The sequence below is a fragment of the Littorina saxatilis genome, linkage group LG13 (assembly GCF_037325665.1).
Source record: "Littorina saxatilis isolate snail1 linkage group LG13, US_GU_Lsax_2.0, whole genome shotgun sequence".
Taxonomy (NCBI): Eukaryota; Metazoa; Mollusca; class Gastropoda; order Littorinimorpha; family Littorinidae; genus Littorina; species Littorina saxatilis.
The window spans coordinates 37,557,813-37,582,278 of record NC_090257.1 but is presented as its reverse complement, the minus strand read 5'-3'; the positions used below and the strand labels follow the sequence as shown (position 1 = coordinate 37,582,278).

At 41.4% G+C, this 24,466-nt stretch overlaps 2 protein-coding genes across 3 annotated transcripts in view; both read left to right on the top strand.

Moving 5' to 3' along the window:
* The window catches only part of LOC138945885 (mucin-2-like), a gene marked incomplete at its 5' end in the record, with an annotated part of 36,621 nt that extends 32,414 nt beyond the window's left edge, over positions 1-4,207 (top strand). The window contains 1 exon segment of the mRNA XM_070317405.1: positions 109-4,207. Within this exon segment, the coding sequence (XP_070173506.1) occupies positions 109-140 (32 nt within the window).
* A 17,596-nt stretch (positions 4,208-21,803) lies between these two features.
* Positions 21,804-24,466, top strand: part of LOC138945648 (mucin-2-like) — an 18,204-nt gene continuing 15,541 nt past the window's right edge. For both annotated transcript variants that reach the window (XM_070317132.1, XM_070317131.1), the window contains exons 1-2: positions 21,804-22,557; positions 24,084-24,393. In XM_070317132.1, coding sequence (XP_070173233.1) covers positions 22,483-22,557; positions 24,084-24,393 — 385 coding nt within the window. In that variant the 5' untranslated portion in view covers positions 21,804-22,482. The remainder of the gene's footprint in view (positions 22,558-24,083; positions 24,394-24,466) is intronic.

Here is a 24,466-nt window from a genome sequence, read left to right as displayed (position 1 = left end):
GATATGGTTTTAAATGGGTGATCAGATGATGTTTGAAAAAGAAATGGAGGAAAATGTCTGAATGGAAATTACACACAATGAGCTGTTATGATTGCGTTTCTGTTGCAGTTGTTCTAAGTACCACCACGTATCACCCCTGATCCTTTTGTGTGCACCAGTGCAAACGAGAATAAGTACATTCCGCTGCCTGAAACCTATCCAAACAACTGTCGCAAATATCAGCGATGCACACACCAGATTGGCAATGAAGCAGAATGTCCGGATACCCTGCATTTTTCGGAGTCTTCGGGTTGTGTTCACGACTACTCGCCATCGTCGTACTGTAATCTTCGAAACGCCGCGCAAACAACATCAACTGCACCTACAAATACCATTCAGTATGTGCCATAAAATGTGATGCCATGAGTATTGCATGTCTATCGCAAGATTTCAATTTAGAGCGGCACATTTGGATTGCTAAAAAGAAGAACAATAAAAACAATGTGCTTGCCCCCTGGCCTTGCTCACGAATTGAGTATTTAGTTGTGTGGCCTTTGCTCATACCATTAATTGTAGTCTGCAAAGAAGCAATGCCTACAATGTCTGCTAGAACATACCAAGTTAACGACCCGACTGCTCCCTTCAGATTTTCCTTGGAATTACTCTTACTGAAGGCGAATGGAATTTAGCTTGAATGTTGATTTGGACATTCCACAGATTCAACCCTGAAGTTTGGCTTGAGCATCGTGTCAGTACTGAGCACATCAACGAACTAATTCCAAAGTTCCTGGAGATTGAACGTGATGGCAGGCCTTATTTACGATGTAAAATTTTACTTTCAGCATTGTTTGCATATACAAAGTAAGCGTTGCGGAACGGCGGCAGTCGACTTTTTTTCCAACCCAATTTTGTTCGCAAAAATATTTTCAATCGAGCCATCGTAATCGCATCAAGCATCACTTAGGTCACGAGGAACGAGTTGTTAGGACTTGTGGCATCAAACTATGAAAGGAACAGCAAATTCTCGATCTACACTAACTGAGTGGATAGCTCTTTTGACACTTTATACCAGATAGGATCAAACTAGTAGAATTAAAGTGTATTGATGAAAACCTGGTTCATCCTGTATTAACAGATGTTAAAAGTAAACAATTGGAAGGTACAATAACTCACTGTGAGTTACTCAAAGCTGTAAAATAATTAAAAAATGACAAAAGTCCAGGATCAGACGGGTACACTGCGGAATTCTTATTCAAATTTAGGAAACTTTATGTTGCGTTCCATAAATTGTGGATTTGAGAAAGGAGAAATGTCTGTGATTCAGGGACAGGGAGTTATAGTATGTATTCCAAGGGAAGGAACAAATAACACACTTTTGAAAAACTGTAGACCAATTACTCTGTTAAAGGCACAGTAAGCCTCCCGTAAACCATCACAGATACTGTCAGGCTTTTACACACAGTACAAACACCCTTTCATTTGAACGCTCACCGAACGGGAACATCCTGGCTGCTTTCCGTCGAGAGTGAGACATTTTCAAAGAATTTATTTTCGTGGACCGTCTGATCTACAATCAGGCCCCTCGTTTTGGTGCTAGAACTAACTCTTAAAATCTAAATAATAAATGTACAGCTTGTAACACAAACATTCTTAAATCATAAAAGATTTCTTTATTCATCAAGACAAGATCAGTACAATTCGAAGTTTTGAAAGTTTAAAGAAAAGATAGCCCGGAAGCAGGGTCACGAAACGTCGTGTCTCAAAGCAGACGATTTTTCTGCATAGTGCTCGCTTTCTTTGAAGCCAGCCGCTGCCGACAAGTTCATGTGACTCGCAGTCGTTTGTTGAGTTTTAGAATCAGAGGTAAACAATAACGTGCTATTGCAGATACAGCTAGTCGAATTGAAATCACAAACTGACGACTAAATTGTGAAAAAAGGAAAGTGGATCACACGGGTTCACGATGGTTCAGGGGTTAGATAAACCACGAAATCTGGTGTGTGGTTTACGCGAGCTAAATAGCAATTCAAACGAACTGTTTCATTTAATGCTATTAAATGCTATTACAAGTGTGTTCCATAAGGTTACAAAAAATGCTTTTTTCATTTGAAGATTCAAATCGTTTTGTAAACCATTTGAGACATACTGGGGCTTTAAACACAGTTTATACAATTGCATCAACGTGTATTGCGGTTTAAACGTGTTTTACCAAATTTGATTCATGGATCTGCTGTCACCTTATTTATTTTTTATTTGTGCCGAAATATTGTCTCTTATTGTCCAAAACAAACAGATTTGTGGTATGAATATTTTTGGCGAAAATATTTTATTGTCACAATTCGCCGACGATACCAGTCTGTTTCTTGATGGTACAGAGCAATCATTTTGTGAACGTACAAAAGTGTTGCAACATTTTGTGCCATTGTCAGGCCTGAGAATTAATTATGATTTGTAGTCTGGTTAGGACCTTTAACATTTCCAAAAGAAGATTCTTGCCTAATATGAATTTTACCTGGGACTCGGATAACTTCAAAGCACTTGGTTTTATTTTTTCAGTAAATGTATCCGATGTGGTCTTTCTTAATTACAGAAATAAGTTAAAGGAAATTCAAAAACTTTTGAATTCATGGACCAGAAGGAACCTAACACCATTTGGTAGATAACAGTCCTAAAAACCTTGTCCATTTCCAATTGACACATTTGTTTACGAATTAACCAGATCCAGATGAACAGTTTATGATAGAGTTAATTTTGTTTTTCTTTGGGATGGATAAAAGATAAAATTAAAAGAACTACGGTCACCCAGCCCCATGAAGATGGAGGGTTAAAGATGGTTGACATGAAATGTATTCTGTCATCTCTGAAAATTGTTTGGTTAAAAAAGGGTTGTTGGTCTTACTGGAGTAATATCAAGATTATTGTTTAAAGCATGTCCATTTGTAATAACAGTTAATATGAGAGGAGGAGAATTTGCAAAAATGTTGATGCAGAAAATGGATAACCCGTTTTGGACCGATGTATTTAAACATTAAGAAATTACAAAGAAAATGTGACCCTTCAACCTTCAACAATTTTGTATCAGAATGTTTACATTATAATGTTAATATTCGCAGAGATAAAAAGACATGGATTGACAATGGAATTGTGCAGATTGGTCATATTTTGGAACATTTATCCTATAATGCGTTCAAAATGAAATATCCGAATGTGCGAGTAGATTTTGTATTGTATGAAGGTGTAATTCAGGCTGTTAAAAAATATCAGAAAAAATCGGTTTAGAATTTGATAAACATTTTATCATGACAGAGCCCATTGTTTGGAAATGTATTTTTCAAGGTAAGACACAATTTATTTTACCAACAATTGATTGAAAATGTTGCTGTCCCAAAATGTATTGAAAAATGGTCTGAGTCCGTAAATTGTTTGTTAAATAAGAAGGTTATTGTTCGACATGTTTTTAAAACAACAAAGGATACTTGTCTGAGATGGTTCCAGTATCGTCTATTGTACAAAATAATGCCGACGGAACGGTTTCTATTTTTTGCGAAACATTGTGGATACGTCATTGTGTACGTTTTTCGGTAGAGATGAAGAAAGCCTAAAACATATGTTTTGGGAGTGTGATAAAGTGCAGACTTTTGTATAGAATTTGTAAATTGGTTTAAGGTGAACTGTACCCATTTGACAATGTAAAACTTTCCAAAGAACTGGTTCTGTTTGGAGTGGCGAACAATGTAGTCACCGATAAAGTTTTTGATGTGTTAGTAATTTGTGCCAAATACCACATCTGTATTTCCAAAATGAACAGAAAGATCCCTCGTTTTGTGACATTTAGCAGAAATTGTAAACAAAGAGTTATTTGTGAAAAGTACAACGCAATTACAGGGTGTCTCACAAAACTGTTAACCCATTCAAACAGCTTTATTTCATGAACCAATCAACATATTTACAAAAACTAAACTGAAATGGAAAGCTGAGATGTTAACAATTCTGAAAAACAACATGCCTACAATATAATACTACATCCACAGTAGTAATACAGCAGTTCATAAAACATGCTCCAGATAGCCACCGTTGCGCTGGAGGCATATTTGAGCACGGCGAGCGAAGTTGTCAATGACCCGAACACATTCTTCCTTTGGGATGGCCCTGATCTTCTGGGTGATGGCTTGTTTTAGTTCAGGGATGGTCTGAGGCATTAAAATTGACAAAATTATGCAAGGTTATATGGGTTAAAAGAGAACGTTGCTGCAGTTAGGGACTCCGTTGGGGCTATCTGAAGGACAATGTGTACCAGGATAATCCTCAGACCATCCCTGAACTAAAACAAGCCATCACCCAGAAGATCAGGGCCATCCCAAAGGAAGAATGTGTTCGGGTCATTGACAACTTCGCTCGCCGTGCTCAAATATGCCTCCAGCGCAACGGTGGCTATCTGGAGCATGTTTTATGAACTGCTGTATTACTACTGTGGATGTAGTATTACATTGTAGGCATGTTGTTTTTCAGAATTGTTAACATCTCAGCTTTCCATTTCAACTTTAGTTTTTGTAAATATGTTGATTGGTTCATGAAATAAAGCTGTTTGAATGGGTTAAAAGTTTTGTGAGACACCCTGTATAAGTAATACGTTGGATAAATTTTACAAGGATTGGCGCTTGTATTATATGCATGTTTTGATGAAGCGCTTAGATAATATATTGATAAGACAAATTGATGATTGTGTCTGCATGGCAGTAAGCAACGGCTAGTTCACTGTTGCAGGTTTTTTTTCTTTACATATTCTTGAAATTGCGACCACCAAGCCACGACCTCCCCTCCCCCCCCCCCCCCCTCTCCCCCCTCCCCCCCCTCCCCCCCCCCCCCCACCCCCCCCCCCCTCCCGTGTGTTGTAATTGTCAACGTGTGTTCTCTTTTTGTGAATTTGCTCGCTTGTCTGTGTCCTGTAATGTAAAGCTTATACCTGTAAAAACAATTTAAAAAAAATGTATAACAGAGAATTTTAAAAAAAGAACAGAATTAAAGTGTACCTGAAGAACTCTCGCTGTTGTTTATTGTACAGTTACCATTTAAGCCGTGTATTACTCCTGCCATTTCTAACGTAGTCGGGGTGTTTTTTTAGAGGTTTGTGTCAGTGGCCAGTGCAAACAGATTCGGATATTCCGAAAGTCTTTTTGGTCAGAGAACTTATTTGTTTGTTTGTTTATTTTTGGGGTTGTTGGTTTTTGTTGTTTGTTTGGTTTCCAGCGAAGTCACGTACCCAAAGGATGGCCTAGTGGTAAGGCGTCCGCCTCGTGATCGGGAGGTCGTGGGTTCGAACCCCGGCCGGGTCATACCTAAGACTTTAAAATTGGCAATCTAGTGGCTGCTCCGCCTGGCGTCTGGCATGATGGGGTTAGTGCTAGGACTGGTTGGTCCGGTGTCAGAATAATGTGACTGGGTGAGACATGAAGCCTGTGCTGCGACTTCTGTCTTGTGTGTGGCGCACGTTATATGTCAAAGCAGCACCGCCTTGATATGGCCCTTCGTGGTCGGCTGGGCGTTAAGCAAACAAACAAAAAAACAAAACAAAAAAACGTACCCAAAGCAACAGTACGCTTTCTGTCATAAATGCGAATTTTGGCTGAATTGATGTTTGCAGAGTGAGAAAGATTTACTCGTGTGTTGCATGGCCAAAGTAAATCCCATAGTGCCATGCCGAACGGTCCTCAGTTCCCCTAAACGTATAAACTGGGGTTCCCGGGACCCTCTGGGCAGATTGTCGGTGGGGAACCCCGTTATAGAACAAATAATACACAAATACATTGACGGAATGGTCTCTGTGGTACACGGGCATACACATTACTTTTGGACAATTAATAAAGAACACAATACATATTTATTTTTTTATAAATATTTAGTTTATATGAATATTCAGTTTATATGAATATTCAGTTTATATAAATATTTACTTTATATAAATACACTCGACTCCACTTAGCTCGACCCCGCTTAGCTCGTCCGCCGTTTAGCTCGTCGCCATATTTTTTCCCCGGGCTGACGTCCTTCTTTGTATCTGTAAAATTAAGCTGGTTAGCTCGTCCGCCGGTTAGCTCGTCCGCCGCTTTGCTCGACCAAACTTTCCAGTCCCAAGGCATGGTGTGACGTCATTTACGCCGGATAGCTCGTCATAACGACATTGTGTCGTCAGCGATGACGTCTTCTGACAGGATGACAGTAACAAAAGAACGTTCCATAAACTGCCAGACTTTTCGAATTGAATGTCAAAGAAGAAAACATGCGCTGTTTATCTGATTTTGCTACTTTGTTTCAATTTTCTCCCACTTATTACATGTATGTGTGTTCATGTGTGTGTGTGTGTGCATACCAATTAGCTCAGATCACCGAAAAAGACAAAGTCAGTCAAGTCGGCTGGATCGTAGTTTTTCGTTTCTTCCATTTTGTTGTTGTTTTTTTGTTTTAGTTTTTTGTTTGTTTGTCATGGTTTTGTTGCGCAGATTTTTTGTTGATGTGCATGTTTTTGAAAATGGTGTGTGTGTGTTTTGTGTGTGTGTGTATGTAAGCACGCAAATGAGTTAGTGCTTTTTTTTGCGTGTGTGTTTGTGTGTGTTTAACTTTTTTCTGGCGCCGTGTTTACTTGGTTTTTCATTTAAAATTCTTCTCATTGGACTGCTTATTTTTGGATTTAATAAAAAAAATCCCAAGAAATGTGCTTTCTGTTTCATGGTTTACATCTCTCTCTCTCTCTCTCTCTCTCTCAGTCTCTCTCTCTCTCTCTCTCTCTCTCTCTCTCTCTCTCTCTCTCTCTCTCTCTCTCTCTCTCTCTCTCTCTCTCTCTCTCTCTCTCTCTCTCTGTTTACAATTATCCAAGCGGAGCGCGGGCGAAGCCCGCGCGTAGCGAGGTAGTTTTTTTTTTTCATCTCCCAGCACTGAAAATTTTTTTGCCAAGTGGTGTCTGTCTGGACATTGTTCTAGAATTCATCTTTTAGCACAATATTAGCGACACTGTTTGGACAATTCTATTAAAATTAGGCGTACAAACTGATTTTGTTTCGGGGAATCCTCTCAGAGGATCAGAATTTTCATATAATATCATCGGAAGCTGTTACAACGGGAAAATGTGAAACTTTTGTCACTTTTTAACATGGAATTTCATCTTTGAGCGTTTCAAGCGGACTTTAATAAAATAGTTATTTGCGAATTAAGCAGCGGAAGACACTCACCGGTTCAACATGTGTATGGTCATTAAACCTCAAAACATTTCAGTAAGTGGTTTAGACAAACACCTCCGCCATGTGAGGGTGACTGGTTTGTAGCTGAAGAGTTTTTTTTCTAAAGTGTGTTCTAAATACAAATGACGTACTGGTAATGATGTAATGAGTTGTTCTAATCTTGTTCTTGGAACTCTTGCTGTTCCAAGCTTGTTCTTAGCAAGTCTTGGTGACGAGAACAAAGACTATCAATGAAATCTTTAGAAATAACCTCTGACAACGACGACGATGGCGACGACGACGACGACGATAACAACAACAACAACAAATGACATCGACGACGACGACAACAACAACAACAACAACAACAACAAAAACAACAACACGAGAACAACAACAATCACGACAACGAACATGACAACAACAACACCAACAACTACGACGACAACTACAACGACTGGGTTATGATGACATCACCAATGATTTATCAAATGTTCAGTGTCAAGGCTGTTAAAAAATCGTTAAATCCTATTTCTTCACTGATTCTTATGAAATTTTAAAGGTAGGTTTGTTGTCCCCAACTTATTTTCACTCCATACTTTTCCAGAAGAAAAACAATAATTTTGGCAGTTAAAAACCGTTAAATTTCAATTCTTCACCGATATTTATGAAATTTTGTGGGTAGGTTCGTTGTCCCCAACTGATTTTCACTCTATACTTTTCCAGAAGAAAGACATAATTTTGGCAGTTAAAAAACGTTAAATTTCAATTCTTCACCTATCTTTATGAAATTTAGTGGGTGGGTCCGTTGTCCCAAACTGAATTTTAAGACATACCTTTCCAGACAAAAAACCTTATTTTTGGCAGTTAAAAACCGTTAAATCTCAATTCTTCATCGATATTTATGAAATTTTGTGGGTAGGTTCGTTGTCCCCAACTGATTTTCACTCCATACTTTTCCAGAAGAAAAACATAATTTTGGCAGTTAAAAACCGTTACATTTAAATTTTCACCTATCTTTATGAAATTTAGTGGGTGGGTCCGTTGTCCCAAACTGAATTTCAACACAAACTATTCCAGTCAAAAAAACTTATTTTTGGCAGTTAAAAACCGTTAAGTCTCAATTCTACACCGATATTTATGACATTTTGTGGGTAGGTTTGTTGTCAGATTTGACATGATGGCAGAATTGAAAGTGTGAGATATCCTGATGTTTCACAATTTATGCTGCATAATTCAGCCCCATAGGCGCTTGAATTTTAGGTGGAGTTGGGTTTTTTTTCAGCCCAAACCAGTAACCCCCACATGGTTTTCATGTCCCTTTCTGAGAGACTTCAAGAAGTTTCAATTTGACGTCATGATTAGCCTGCCGCATTAGCAAGTATGAAAACACGTCATCGATGACACATTTTAAGACAGAGAGAGAGAGAGAGAGAGAGAGAGAGAGAGAGAGAGAGAGAGAGAGAGAGAGAATCATGTACACACAGATGGACGACTTCGCTTGGGGTATGTACTGCCCGGCAGTACACATCTACTTAATTCTCTGTATATGTTCCAAGGACAGGTTGGAAGATTAGGCTAAGCCTAAAACCTTTATCCTTATGTAATAAAGTTCTGAGTTCTCTCTCTCTCTCTCTCTCTCTCTCTCTCTCTCTCTCTCTCTCTCTCTCTCTCTCTCTCTCTCTCTCTTCTGCCTATCTCTCTGTTATTTTCATAGTAACACATGTTACAAACCCAATATGCGAAACGAATATAAACTCTATCAACATCTTACCGAGTCTATGAACAGAAATTCGTCATTTGACCATTGCACATCATAGCTCCTACTCCATGGTGATGAAAGGATTACTTCTGGTTTGTAGACACGGTAAAATGTCATGTTGTGAACAAAGGGCTATTCGAGGATGATCTACTAGATTGATAGTTATCTCAGAACCTGATACACCCGTTTACAAGTGTTTATGTGCTTTTAATATTGGTCTGGACGAATTCGCCGGATAGCTCGTCGCAGCATATCCCCCAGGGAAATTGGACTCCGTTTACCTCGTCCGCTGCTTAGCTCGTCGGCCGGTTAGCTCGTCGCGAATTTTTCGGTCCCGAGAGGGACGAGCTAAGCGGAGACGACTGTATCTCATTCGAGTCTTAATGTTGCATTATATTCATATGGGTTTGAGTTGCAGCCTGGCTGTAAAAAAGAAAGAAAGAAAAAAGTCTCATCGTCATGTGATTATCTGTCTCGCTGGATTGCATCAATAAAGAGAAAATACAACTTTTAAGCGAGTGAGATCGTGTCGGCATGCTGATGTAAATGTGCCAATATGTTGTGTATTGTGTTTTTGGGTGTGCGTTATGTGTTCCCGTGTGTGTGTGTGTGTGTGTGTGTGTGTGTGTGTGTGTGTGTGTGTGTGTGTGTGTGTGTGTGTGTGTGTGTGTGTTTAATAGTGTGTGTGTGTGTTTAAGAGTGTGTGTATGTATGTGTGTGTTTGTGTGTGTGTCTGTGTGTGTGTGTGCGTGCGTGTATGTGTGTGTTTTGTGTATGTGTTTGTGTGTGTGCGTGCGTACGTCCGTGCGTGCGTGTGTGTGTGCGTGTAGCTGCCTGCCTGCCTTCCAATCGTGAATGTGTGCGATCATTGATGGACTATGTGGAGTGACATGATGTGATGAGTGAGAGAAACAGAGATAGAGACAATATTATATTGTTTGAGGTTCAAAACCTTCAATGTTATCAGGTCATCAGATATAGAATAATTGTTTTGTGCCGTTAACTCTGAGGCAATTATATCACTTAATCATTGTTATATTTTTGTTTTATTTAAGTAACATGTTAAATAATTTCTGTGGTGAATAAAACAGCACAACAAATACATAAGAGAGCGGGCACTGTGGTGGGCACCCTAACTGGGAAAGTTTCTGGTGCCACGCCTTTCTGTCCGTTTTTAGTTCAAAAGTAACATTCAAGACGACTGAGAAGTAAAACGAGAACGAGTCAGCACTGCTTAATTAATCTTCTTCTTCTTCTTCTTCGTTCATGGGCTTAGACTCCCACGTTCACTCATGTTTTTACGCCGATTTCGGGGGAGGCATGCTGGGTATTTTCATGTTTCTATAACCCACCGAACTCTGACATGGATTACAGGATCTTTTCCGTGCGCACTTGGTCTTGTGCTTGCGTGTACACACGAAGGGGGTTAAGTCACTAACAGGTCTGCACATAAGTTGACCTGGGAGATCGGAAAAATCTCCACTCTTAACCCACCAGGCGGCAGCGACCGGGATTCGAACTCAGGACCTCCCGATTAGGAGGCCGACGTCTTACCACTGCGCCAATGCGCCCGTCCGCTTAATTAATGAAATCAAAGTAAGTTATGTTTTGTTAAATAAAATCGAACTTTCAAATCTACAATCAAATGTTTCAGGCTCCGGAGCAGAACTAACTCACACGCGACGGAATTCATTCTGACTATGTGGGACAATATCAGTTGTGCACGTCGTTGTGTGGGGAGCCTATTAATTTTTTTGTTTCAGTGATAAAAGTAGCAGAGTGGAGGAAGGGAAACAACTGATAGTGTAATACAGTGGACATTGTAGTAACTGCCGTACAATGAAGAGTTATTTCCCTTGGATATACACAATTTCGAAAACAGTCAGTCTGGGCCACAGTGACTGTTTAGACGGATGTTTCGTTAGTTTCGAGTTGTAATGTCCCATACTTCATTACTTGTCATTGTCTTACATCGAAGAGGGGGGGGGGGGAATTCAAGTGTTACGCCCTCACGGCAAAGCCATTAGGGGCATGTTCCCGGATTTAAACCCGACTTTAGATGAGATACACAGTGTGTGCGTGTTTAGGTGGTATCAGCCATCTGCACTTATGGCAGAATGACCGAGGTGGTGACACGGGGGTGGGAGATGGATACCGTCTCTGGGTCTGCACATTAAGTTGACCCGTGTCCGTGCCGGCCTGGATTCGAACCAGCGACCTTTCGATCACAAGTCCAGTGCCCTGCCTATTGAGCTACCGGGCTGGTGGTCTTCTGCATAGCTTCCATGGGTCCGTACAGCCGGTTTCTCTTGGTTGGTTGTAATTGTCGGCCTGGGCCAAGTCTCTCTCCTCAGGAGCTGGAGGTTTGTGTAATCCTGTAGGATGTGGGCCGCGTCTTGCTCTCCACAGCGGTACATGGGGGAGGGCACGGCACGCAGTTCCTTGCGCAGATGTTGATTGAGTCTGTTGTGCCCTGTCCTCAGACGGAAGATGGTTACTTGGTCAGGCATTGGCAGTTGTTGGTAGCTGTCGTGTGTCAGGGGTGTCTAGGGGGTCTTGAACAGAGATTTAATTGTCGTTTTCATCTCTGTACATCTTACTACGTTTTCTTCTTGTTCGTCCTTTGCACCCAGAATGGCCATTCTACAAATATTCTTTTGTCACATTCTTTTTTGTTGTTGACATTTTTAACAAGGGTAGTAATACTGGCAGTGGCGTGGTGGTAAGACGTCGGCCTCCTAATCGGGAGGTCGTGAGTTCGAATCAGTCCCGGTCGCTGCCGCCTGGTGGGTTAAGAGTGGAGATTTTTCCGATCTCCCAGGTCAACTTATGTGCAGACCTGCTAGTGACTTAACCCCCTTCGTGTGTACACGCAAGCACAAGACCAAGTGCGCACGGAAAAGATCCTGTAATCCATGTCAGAGTTCGGTGGGTTATAGAAACACGAAAATACCCAGCATGCCTCCCCCGAAATCGGCGTATGCTGCCTAAATGGCGGGGTATAAATGGTCATACACGTAAAAATCCACTCGTGCTAAAAAAATGAGGGAACGTGGGAGTCTAAGCCCATGAACGAAGAAGAAGAAGAAGAAGAAGAAGAAGAAGAAGAAGAAGAAGAAGAAGAAGAAGAAGAAGAAGAAGAAGAAGAAGAAGAAGAAGAAGAAGAAGTACTGTTTTTACCTTTGACAGCACATGAACACTAATTTCTATTCAGATGTATATTTGTTGCGACACATAGTATAATAAAGCTTGGTGTGTGGTCCCAATTGTCCTTGATGTACTCTATATGCAACCCCGTATTCTTGGAATAAAATCTTGTTTGAACCAATGGCCATTCTATCCGCATGTTTGTTTCCTTCTATCCCATAGTGTGAGGGGATCCATTGCAGTGCTACCTTCAGACACTTGCTGTTGTAAAATGCTTTGCAAATTGAGGCAGGTTGTTGTTGTTGACTGCTTGAAGCATAGACAGATTGAACGGCCTATAATGTCACGTGGAAAATAATGTCACGTTAAAAAAGACTTTTGACAAATATCGATTTATGTCGTTAAAAAAAGTAATTACAATTTTTGGAAACAACAATCTCTCTGCTTTCAGACGCAATTTGAATTATTGTTCTGAGAGTGTTTTTTCAAAAGTTGTTCATTGTTTATATAATTTGTGAGGTATGGGTAGACACCATCTAGCAACATTTGCAAAATAGTGAATACCAAGCTTGGCATAAAATATGAAATAAAATTAAAATACCTGTGAAAACTCATTTTGCCGATTACAATTTACCGATTAAGGTTGTGAAATCTGCTTCAAAAGATTTTGCGGACACAAATATGTTGAAAAAGTTCCTGGAACACAAGTATATGATCTTACGCGTAGACTGCATGTTATAGTGGTTAACCACTTCTAATTAATGCACTTCTGTCTGGAGGAATACACTCACGACGCAGACGAATCAGTAGCTATAGCTTAATATGCAAGGGCTGCCCCATAATCAAGACATGTTGTATTTGTCGCTATTCAGATCTGTTGGGTTATTGTAATGGGCACAACATCAAAAAACAAACAACAAGAAAGGTAAGTTGTTAGAGCGTTGTTATTGACAAAATTACGTTACAGTCACAAATATGTCGAACCAACAGTGTTTTAAGTGAACAGACAAACACATATTACAATAAACTTATCTTGATGGATTTCAGTTTTTGCCCACTCGCCAGGAAGCCGGGCGAAGCTCTTTTACAGATAAGGCAGTTAGTATTGTCAGTATTTGGGAAGTATAGATATTTACTCCTTCAAGCATTGCCAGGACTTGTGTGACCACAAAGACTATTTCTGTATCTAATGTGCTGAACGAAGAGCCTGATAATGTTCACTCGCAGCCTGTAGAACAAGAAAGAAAAGATGACTGGTAATGGAGGATCAACAGGAAGAGAACGATGGTTTTCCTAATCAAGATAATAGTCATTTGGAAGTCAGGAGGTAGAAACATGCTCTCCCACTCTACCTATCAGCGTTAAAAAAAACCTGTATCTTGCTATTGAATTTAGACAAAACGCGACCTGCACGGATCTTTCTTTGTGTTTTTTGTTTTGGTCAAAATTTCTGTTTTCCAAACAATTTACTTCAAATGTTGCAAGCACATTTCTTTATTATTCTCTAGAAACTCAATTAAAATATGTAAAATGGTTATACACTGTACAGTTATCAATTCACTAAGATTAAATTGTCAAGAATTAAAATTAATGTGGAAAATGGTATCATGACAAAAATAACACGAGGCCATACAGTTCGAGTCAAAATGGAACGAAAAATTACAAAGAAAGTGCACCGCTTTATGTTTATGCTATTTCAATTAATATTGATAATTCTGCAAAATGTCATTAGAAATCCAATAAATAAAAATGTATTATTTAATAGCATGTGTCATCATTTTATGGTTTGTTTGTTTGTTAGTTTGCTTAAACGCCCAGCCAACCACGAAGGGCCATATCAGGGCGGTGCTTGCTTTGACATATAACGTGCGCCACACACAAGACAGAAGTCGCAGCACAGGCTTCATGTCTCACCCAGTCACATTATTCTGACACCGGACCAACCAGTCCTAGCACAAACCCCATGATGCCAGACGCCAGGCGGAGCAGCCACTTGATTGCCAATTATAAAGTCTCAGGTATGACCCAGCCGGGGTTCGAACCCACGACCTCCCGATCACGGGGCGGACGCCTTACCACTTGGCCAACCGTGCCGGTCTATGTGCGTACCCAGCTAGCAAGCTTTCGTCGGCCGACTGACGATTTCAGTCGGGTGACGTCGTCATATGTCGTGTGTCGTCGTCCGTTGTCGCGCCGATACCGTTTGACTGTGTATAAATGTACGTAATAAACCCCGACATCGGCCCGACGCAATGTTGCTGTCGATAAAATTATGCAGAGTTACGGGAGATAACAAATTGATGATCATTATTTTAACATTTGTTACGTCCCCTGTTCAAGCGTCGGTCCAGCAACGGCGTGACATTATGAGACTGACCATGCAAATGCGAAACTAAATTATTCATATTTGTTGACTTTTTCACATAGGAGTAGGATAATTAATTGTAAGTTTTATTTGCATATTTGCAATCAAATACAGCATGAGCTCAAATCATGAGTTTTACATTTTAAAAATACGCCATCATTTACTTGAAATATTCAAATAGCTTTCCTTACGGTAAACAAGATTGAGTGTGCAAATGGCTGCTGCTTTCCCGCGTGAGCGAATTTTATTTGTTTTCTTAGTTCAAGTTAATATCGAAAGAAGAGACATTTTTGGGAATGTTGGACAGCACATTGATGATATGTTATCCGAGACGAATGTCGCCTCGGGATCTCAATCTGAGTGCTGGTCCCAGTGCCACGTGGTGGCGGTGAGAATAGTTGTGTAGCCAGTGAGTCAGGCTCTTGGCAATGACAATCAGATTCAGACGTCAACTCGAGGACAACCGCGACGGATGGAGCGAGTAAGTGATTTCGGTTTTTTTTGGCTCTCAATGTTAGTTTTGCTGTTACAGTGAGGGGGGGGGGGGGGGGGGAGTACATACTGCTGTATCTTATTCTGTATATGTAGATGTAGGTGTGTTTTGTCCTGTTACAGTGGGGGAGGGGGGTGTTGTACACACTGCTGTAAATATAGATGTAGGTGTGTTTTGTCTTGTTACAGTGGGGGGGGGGGGGGGTGTGTGTACATACTGCTGTAGATGTAGGTGTGTATTGTCCTGTTACAGGGGGGGGGGGGGTAACATACTTCTGTAGCTGTAGGGGGAGGGGGGGTACATACTGCAGTAGTTGGTGATTTTTGCACTGTTACACTGGGGAGGGGGGGGGGGGGTGGAGTACATACTGCTGAATCTGTAGCTGTAAGTGTGGTTTGCACTGTTACACTTGGGGGGGGGGGGGGTGTACATACTGATGTATCTGTAGCTGTAGGTGTGACGTGTATTGCATTGTAACACTTGGGGGGGGGGGGGGGGGGGTGTACATACTGATCTATCTGTAGCTGGTGGTGTGTTTTGCACTGTTACACACTTGGGGGGGGGGGGGGGGGTGTACATACTAACTGCTGAATCTGTAGCTGTATGTGTGTTCTGCACAGTGACACTGGGGGGGGGGGGGGGGAGGGGGTTGTACATACTGCTGAATCTGTAGCTGTAGGTGTGTTTTGTACTGTTACACTTGGGGGGGGGGGTGTGCATATACTGATGTATATGCTTGGCGCTGGTGGACAATATTCACTTTTTTGGCCCAAAACACACTTTTTTGGCCAAAAACGTACATTATTGGCCAAAAAGTGTGTTTTTGGCCAAAAACATGTTTTGGCCAAAACTTTTAAGTGCAAAGTTTTGGCCAAAAAAATATTTGGCCAAATCTAAAACATTTGGCCAAATCTTCACTTTTTTGGCCAAATGTTTTAGATTTGGCCAAATCTTTTTTTGGCCAAAACTTTTGCATTGAAAGTTTTGGCCAAAAAATAGTTTTGGCCAAAACTTCATTTTTTGGCCAAATCTTTGAGTACCCCTTGGCGCTGATAGACAATATTCATTTTTTTGGCCAAAAACGCCAGTTTTGGCCAAAAAAGCAAAGTTTTGGCCAAAAAAGTATACTTTTGGCCAAAAACGCCAGTTTTGGCCAAAAACGCCAGTTTTGGCCAAAAACGCCAGTTTTGGCCAAAACCGCCAGTTTTGGCCAAAAAAGTGAAAATTGTCCACCAGCGCCAAGCTGCTTGGCGCTGGTGGACAATATTCACTTTTTTTGCCCAAAACACACTTTTTTGGCCAAAACTGGCGTTTTTGGCCAAAAAAGCAAAGTTTTGGCCAAAAAAGTATAGTTTTGGCCAAAAACGCCAGTTTTGGCCAAAACCGCCAGTTTTGGCCAAAACCACCAGTTTTGGCCAAAAAAGCAAAGTTTTGGCCAAAAAAGTATAGTTTTGGCCAAAAACGCCAGTTTTGGCCAAAAAAGTGCGTTTTTGGCCAAAAAAGTGAATATTGTTCACCAGCGCCAAGCAGCTTGGCGCTGGTGGACAATATTCACTTTTTTTGGCCAAAACACACTTTTTTGGCCAAAACTGGCGGTTTTGGCCCAAAAAGCAAAGTTTTGGCCAAAAAAGTATAGTTTTGGCCAAAAACGCCAGTTTTGGCCAAAAACGCCAGTTTTGGCCAAAACCACCAGTTTTGGCAAAAAAAGTGTGTTTTTGGCCAAAATAGTGAATATTGTCCACCAGCGCCAAGCGTACATTTTTGGCCAAAAAAGCAAAGTTTTGGCCAAAAAAGTATAGTTTCGGCCAAAAACGCCAGTTTTGGCCAAAACCGCCAGTTTTGGCCAAAACCGCCAGTTTTGGCCAAAAAAGTGCGTTTTTGGCCAAAAAAGTGAATATTGTTCACCAGCGCCAAGCTGCTTGGCGCTGGTGGACAATATTCACTTATTTTGCCAAAAACACACTTTTTTGGCCAAAACTGGCGGTATTGGCCAAAAAAGCAAAGTTTTGACCAAAAAAGTATAGTTTCGGCCAAAAACGCCAGTTTTGGCCAAAACCGCCAGTTTTGGCCAAAACCGCCAGTTTTGGCCAAAAAAGTGCGTTTTTGGCCAAAAAAGTGAATATTGTTCACCAGCGCCAAGCTGCTTGGCGCTGGTGGACAATATTCACTTATTTTGCCAAAAACACACTTTTTTGGCCAAAACTGGCGGTATTGGCCAAAAAAGCAAAGTTTTGGCCAAAAAAGCAAAGTTTTGGCCAAAAAGAGATTTGGCCAAAAAAGTGAATATTGTCCACCAGCGCCAGCAAATACAAAAGATTTTGCCAAAAAAAGATTTGGCCAAACAAAAAAGATTTGGCCAAAAAGTGAAGATTTGGCCAAATCTTTTTTGTTTGGCCAAATCTTTTTTTGGCAAAATCTTTTTGTGGCAGAAGTTTGGCCAAATCTCCCGTTTTAGCTAACATAAACAGTTTTGGCCAAAACTTTTACATAGAAAGTTTTGGCCCAAAAAAAGTTATAGCCAAATCTATTTTATTTGGCCAAATGTGTGGGTTGTTTTGGCCAAATCTTTGTCTTTTTTGGCCAAAACTGGCGGTTTTTGCCAAAAAAAGTGAATATTGTCCACCAGCGCCAAGCATAGATGTAACTAGCTGAAGCTGTAGGTGTGTTATGTACTGTTACAGTAGGGGGAGGGGGGGGGGTGAACATACTGCTGTTTTTGTAGCTGTTGGTGTGTTTTGCACACAGGGGGGGGGGGGGGGGGGGGATTGGGGTTGTATACTGCTGTATCTGTAGCTCTAGGTGTGTTTTGCGCTCTACACGAGGGAAGGGGGTGGAGTGTTGTATGTTTGGTACTGTTACAGTGGTGGCAGCGGGGGGAGGGGGATGTACATAATTCTGAATCTGTAGCTGTAAATGAGTTTTGTACTGTTACAGTGGTGGGGGGGGGGGGGGTTGGGGGTTGTACATACTGCTGTAGCTGTAGGTGTGTTTTGCACTGTTACTAAGGGGGAGGGGAGGTGTACATACTGCTGTAGCTGTAGCTGTAAGTAATTTTTGCACTGTTACACTTGGGGGGTTGTATATACTGCTGAATCTGTTGCAGTAGGTGTGTTTTATACTGTAATACTGAGGGGGGGGGGGTGTATACGGCTGTATCTGTAGCTGTAGGTGTGTTTTGTACTGTTACAGTGAGGGCGGTACGCGGTAGGGGCGGGGGGTTCTACATACTGCTGTATCTCTAGCTGGTGATTTGTTTTGCACTGTTACACTGGGGGGGGGGGGGGGTTGTACACACTGCTGTATCTGTAGGTTTGTTTGCAACTGTAACACTGGGGGGAGGGGGGTTATACTGCTGTAGCTGTAGCTGTAAGTGAATTTTGCACTGTTACACTTGGGGGGGGGGGGGGTGGTGGTGGTACATACTGCTGTATCGGTAGCTGCACCCAGCCAGCAAGACATTAGCGGCCGATAGTCGGCCGAACACCCTTCAAAAAGTCGGGCAGGTGACGTCAAAAGATACGACGCGGGTGTTGGCCCGACTAACTTTTGCAAAGAGGCAACGAGGCGGCCGACAGGCGGCCGAACACCTGTACTATGGCGGCACGCATCCGGTCCGATGTTAATCGGCCCGATGGCTTGTTGGACCTGCGGCCCGACACCTTATGCCGACATCGTCCCGATGTCTTCCCGCTGAAATCGATATCTTCCCGATGTCGGCATAAGGTGTCGGACCGCAGGTCAAACAAGTCATCGGGCCGATTAACATCGGACCGGATGCGTGCCGCCATAGTGCAGGTGTTCGGCCGCCTATCGGCCGCATCGTTGCCTCTTTGCAAAAGTTAGTCGGGCCAACACCCGCGTCGTATGTTTTGACGTCACCGGCCCGACTTTTTGAAGGGTGTTCGGCCGATTATCGGCCGCTAATGTCTTGCTGGCTGGGTATCAGTGTGTGTTTTGTGTGTATGAGATTTGTGTGAGTCAATGTACTTGTTCAAAAATCAGCTTTTAACAGTATCCCCATCAAGGTTAAAGTGCTCCTTTAACCATAAGCTTTCAACATTATGACCTGGAGAACATGACTGTAACATGTGGTGTTGTTTGTTTGCTCGTTTGTTGTTTGCTTCAATATTGTTAGTTGCAGGTTGTTTTTGGTTTTTTTGAGCGTGGCAAAACAAGCATAAAGGAGGCAATTCCTGTCGATATGTGCTCTAGTTGATGAAGATTTGGTTTTTGTTTGTAAGTGTGTTCTGTTTTCTTGTGTTGCTTAATTAAGACCACTGTTTGCTGTGCCTGCGTGCACTCTCATTGTGCGTGTGACTTAATTGTGTATTTTCCTACATGGTTGTGTGTGTGTGTGTGTGTGTGTGTGTGTGTGTGTGTGTGTGTGTGTGTGTGTGTGTGTGTGTGTGTGTGTGTGTGTTTGTGTGTGTGTGACAGATAGAGAGAGATAGATAGAGAGAGATAAATAGATAGAGAGATAACGAAATAGAGAAAGAGAGAGAGAGAGAGAGAGAGAGAGAGAGAGAGAGAGAGAGAGAGAGAGAGAGAGAGAACGAAACTTATGACGTTTGGCTGTGACGTTTTACATGACGATTTTTTTCTTTTTTTATCAAGAATTTTACGTCATTGTTTGCTTACATTCATTTCACTGAAGAAGGGCGTGGGCCAAAAGTCTTTGGAACTTGGTGTTTACTGTGTGTTTTTTTTCTAATTAAGTAATTGTGTATTTTGTTAGCTTAAACGCCCTATTGGCCTAAAGCCAAAATGAAACCTTAAAATAAAATATTGTTAGTGAACGTCAAAAGTTCATCCCTTTCAGAGAGTAGGTTGAAAAGTTCAAGTCTTTCAGAGGATGCGTTGGGCCGGAACATATATGTTCTGGCCCAACGCATCCTCTGAAACGGGGCGTGTGTGTGTTCCTCTTCTCAAAACGATCCGATAAGGACCAGACAATGGTGTGAATGACGAGACGTCTATCAACTGTTACGGAACGTGTTGACAGAAAGCAGGCAAGGTGTCGTGTGGTTCGTCGAGTCACGTCACAATGATTCTGAAAAGAATGTGTTCATTTTACAAACTGTGCCATTGGTGTTTTTGGCAGGTGCCTTTTATGACCGGCACGGTTGGCCTAGTGGTAAGGCGTCCGCCTCGTGATCGGGAGGTCGTGGGTTCGAACCCCGGCCGGGTCATACCTAAGACTTTAAAATTGGCAATCTAGTGGCTGCTCCGCCTGGCGTCTGGCATTATGGGGTTAGTGCTAGGACTGGTTGGTCCGGTGTCAGAATAATGTGACTGGGTGAGACATGCAGCCTGTGCTGCGACTTCTGTCTTGTGTGTGGCGTACGTTATATGTCAAAGCAGCACCGTCCTGATATGGCCCTTCGTGGTCGGCTGGGCGTTAAGCAAACAAACAAACAAAGGTGTCTTTTATCTCACTATTGAGACTCTAGTCCTGTGATAAATATTGTTCAATGACATATCTAGTCCTGTGATAATGATAGTTTTTAGCGGTAAACTTTTAGCTAAAGCTGACGGCAATTTACCTATTTGGAATCATGTTACTATTCCTGTTAGTGTACATATGCGTGCGCGAGTGTAGTATGCTTCGTATGGTATTTTTATCTGTTGTCTTATTATTTGTTTTGTCTTTTAATGTGCACCACACTGAAATTTCTCTGTATGAGATAATAAAGTATTCGTATTCGTATTCGTATTGATTGTGTTTGTCATCTATTCAACACCCACGCCCCACGCTCCACGCTCAATTTCAAAGCTGTATCTCTGGGAACACTCAGCGGCGAAAGGTAGGACACGAATTATGACTGGAGCAAAAAGGCGCCATTGAGACTCTGTGCAATTTGTCACAGAAATCACCCACAGTGCTTCAGTTACTCCCAAAACACTGTGCCATTTCTGGAAACGAGCGAGCAGCCCGGTTAGCCAAGGAGCGAGGAAGACAACCACAGCCCAAACCAACCCAACCCTACCAACAGGCAAAGACCCTCATCACGAACCGCTGGGTGGACGGACGGCTCTCTCTCTCTCTCTCTCTCTCTCTCTCTCTCTCTCTCTCTCTCTCTCTCTCAATTAATCGAAGATATTAAGTACAGAGTTGCTCTAACTCGTTTCCGCGCAGGAGTATCCGAAATCAACGCTCACAAGTTTCGGTACGCACCAAACCAAACGACAAGAAACTGTCCTCTCTGTACAGCTGATAAAGAAGATGAACACCATGTTGTATTTTTATGTCCTTTTTATCAAGACCTTCGAGCAAAGTATTTGAAAATCTCGAACTCTAAGACGCTGCAACAACAACTTGTGTATTTCTGTGGCAGTAATGAGGATAATGTGATGAACAGCTTCAGCAGATTTGTGTTCTTCATGTTACAGAAGAGACGAACCCTTATTAATCAGATCCAGTGACATGTCATCAGTGTCTTAATGTATTTGTTGAATTTTATGCGTGACTATAATTTATAACTGTGCAGATACTATTGCTGTTATTTTAACCACTATTGTGAGGGGCTGTGGCCTTAGACAATTAAAGATTTGTTCTTGTTCTTGTTCTTGTTCTCTTTCTCTCACACTTTTGCAAAACCCATTTACAATCACACAGTCAAACATGAAACATAGGTTCAAAAGAGAATTCTCGAAATTATTCACAGTTTTGTCCTTGGAAAGGTAATAACTGGATGTGAATAAAAGAACCTCAGTATTGTATAAGGTCCAAATTTGTGGGGGGGGGGGGGGGGGAATAGAAATAAAAATAAAAAGATTGCAAATTGGCTGCATTTATGGCCTACATGATGTGTTTACTGTCCATACTTAAACCAAAAATGAGAAACTGATGAATTACGTATTAAATAAAAATAGAAACTATAGTGTGTTGTACTCGTCTAGCAAGTTGCACACTGACACAGCAGGATCCTGTCACACCCACCCTCGAGTCACCCGGTAGAGGGGGCGATGTGTCGATCTGCATCAGCTTCGCCGGCTGCCAAATTACCCAATCACAGCAAGCTGCGATGATCAAAACCGGAGCGCAGGTTGACGTGTACTCCAGAACTGAACAAGGCTCCAGTCTTATGAACGCCGTGTTAGCGGGATTTTTTTTCTCAAAGCCACAAATCAGCTGTGAGAGCTACTTGCATTCTTCAATCGCGAGAATTTTAATATCAGTGAAGCGATATTGTTGGGTTTTTTTTTTTATTTTTTTTTTAATCATTATCATTATTGTTGTTTGAAGCTATAACTCAACTTCACTTATATCCGGGAATTTTGGCCACAAAGTGTTGCAACCGTTGTGTTACTTTCGTTCTTACGATCGTGATTTCTTTCGTTTGAAACAAATTGGTCTATACTCCAATCAGAACCAGGCTAGCTATATCTTTTAGTTTTTTTGGATCAAACATAAATTACGACTTAGTATTTTTTTTAAAGTAGAAATAGTTTTCTTTGATGGTGTTTGTGAAGATTAACATTCCAGTTCATGTAATTCTGGAACCCTGGTATTTTTCGGAGCAACATGGAAATGCCGCAAGAACCTTCGTGGATTAAACGTGCTTTGTCCGGCACTTTCAGGAACTTAAGGAAACCAGCGGTAAGAGTTTGTTTGTGTGTGCGTGCGCGTGTGTGTGTGTGTGTGTGTGTGTGTCTGTGTTCGTGTGTGTGTTCGTGTGTGTGTGTTTATGTGTGTGTATGTGTATGTGTGTGTGAGTGTGTGTGTGGTGTGTGTGTGTGTGTGTGTGTGTGTGTGTGTGTGTGGGTGTGGGTGTGGTGTGTGTGTGTTTATGTGTGTGTGTGTGTGTGTGTGTTTTTGCTTATATATTATTCCATTACCCCATGTTGGTGAAAGATTAGGTTACACAAAAACACAAATATTGAACAAAAAAAACATACATCTGTGTTGGGAACTTAAAATCAACTGGTTGCTTTTTACTTTTAGTCAGGTTTTGACTAAATGTTTTAACATAGAGGGGGAATCGAGACGAGGGTCGTGGTGTATGTGTGTCTGTCTGTCTGTCTGTCTGTCTGTGCGTGTGTGTGTGTAGAGCGATTCAGACCAAACTACTGGACCGATCTTTATGAAATTTGACATGAGAGTTCCTGGGAATGATATCCCCGGATTTTTTTTTCTTTTTTTCGATAAATACTTTTGATGACGTCATATCCGGCTTTTTGTAAAAGTTAAGGCGGCACTGTCACGCCCTCATTTTTCAATCAAATTGATTGAAATTTTGGCCAAGCAATCTTCGACGAAGGCCGGACTTCAGTATTGCATTTCAGCTTGGTGGCTTAAAAATTAATTAATGACTTTGGTCATTAAAAATCTGAAAATTGTAAAAAATATAGTTTGTTTCTAAAACGATCCAAATTTACGTTCATCTTATTCTTCATCATTTTCTGATTCCAAAAACATATAAATATGTTATATTCGGATTAAAAACAAGCTCTGAAAATTAAAAATATAAAAATTATTATTAAAATAAAATTTCCGAAATCGATTTAAAAGCAATTTCATCCTATTTCTTGTGGGTTCCTGATTCCAAAAACATATAGATGTGATATGTTTGGATTAAAAACACGCTCAGAAAGTTAAACAGAATAGAGATAAAGAAAAGCGTGCTATCCTTCTCAGCGCAACTTCTTGTCAATTTCACTGCCTTTGCATCGAGCGGTGGACTGACGATGCTACGAGTATACGCTCTTGCTGTAAAAATGCAGTGAGTTCAGTTTCATTCTGTTAGTTCGACAGCTTGACTAAATGTTGTAATTTCGCCTTACGCGACTTGTTTTTTATTGACAATGGGTGTAGAGCGTAGACAGATCTGGTACAAGGTAACGAAATTTATCTCTAAATTCAGAAGTTCCTACAGAATACGCAAGGCACTTTGCATCACTAATGAGCACCTGGGCTTGACGCTTTTGGTTTGCGTTCAAGGGGGTGGGGGGTGGGGGGTGTTTTGGTGTTGTTTTTAAATGTTAAAGTCTGACCCGATCTGAGATGGTGAGTCGGAGTGTTTACACGAAAAGTACTGTGCCTTTAGTTCACATTTCAATTAATCTGTTTATCAATTCATTCATTCCTACATTCATTTACATACATGTTAATTCCTTGACTTACAGCTGAAATGGTTCCCAGACTACAAAGACTATAACGGAAGTCCGTTTTCGTCTGGAAACATTTCACACAGATCCTCCAACGGATCCAACATATTCTTTGGAGACGAGCATGGACATGGCATCGCGTTTAACAAAGTGGGCAACAAAGAACCACCTCCACCTTCCAGCTCCAGTGAAAACGAGGAGGATATGGACGAGAAACAACGGAGACTGCGCACACGAAAAATGCGTCTGATCGTAATAACCGTTCTTGTTTTTGCCTTGATCATCTCGGCAGTTGTTGCTGTTGCTGTGGTTTTGACGAGTATGTCAGGTAAGAAAGATAGTTATTAGGCACACCATAAAAAGTCTGTTTACGGTAACATAGGCCCCAAAAATAGGGTCGG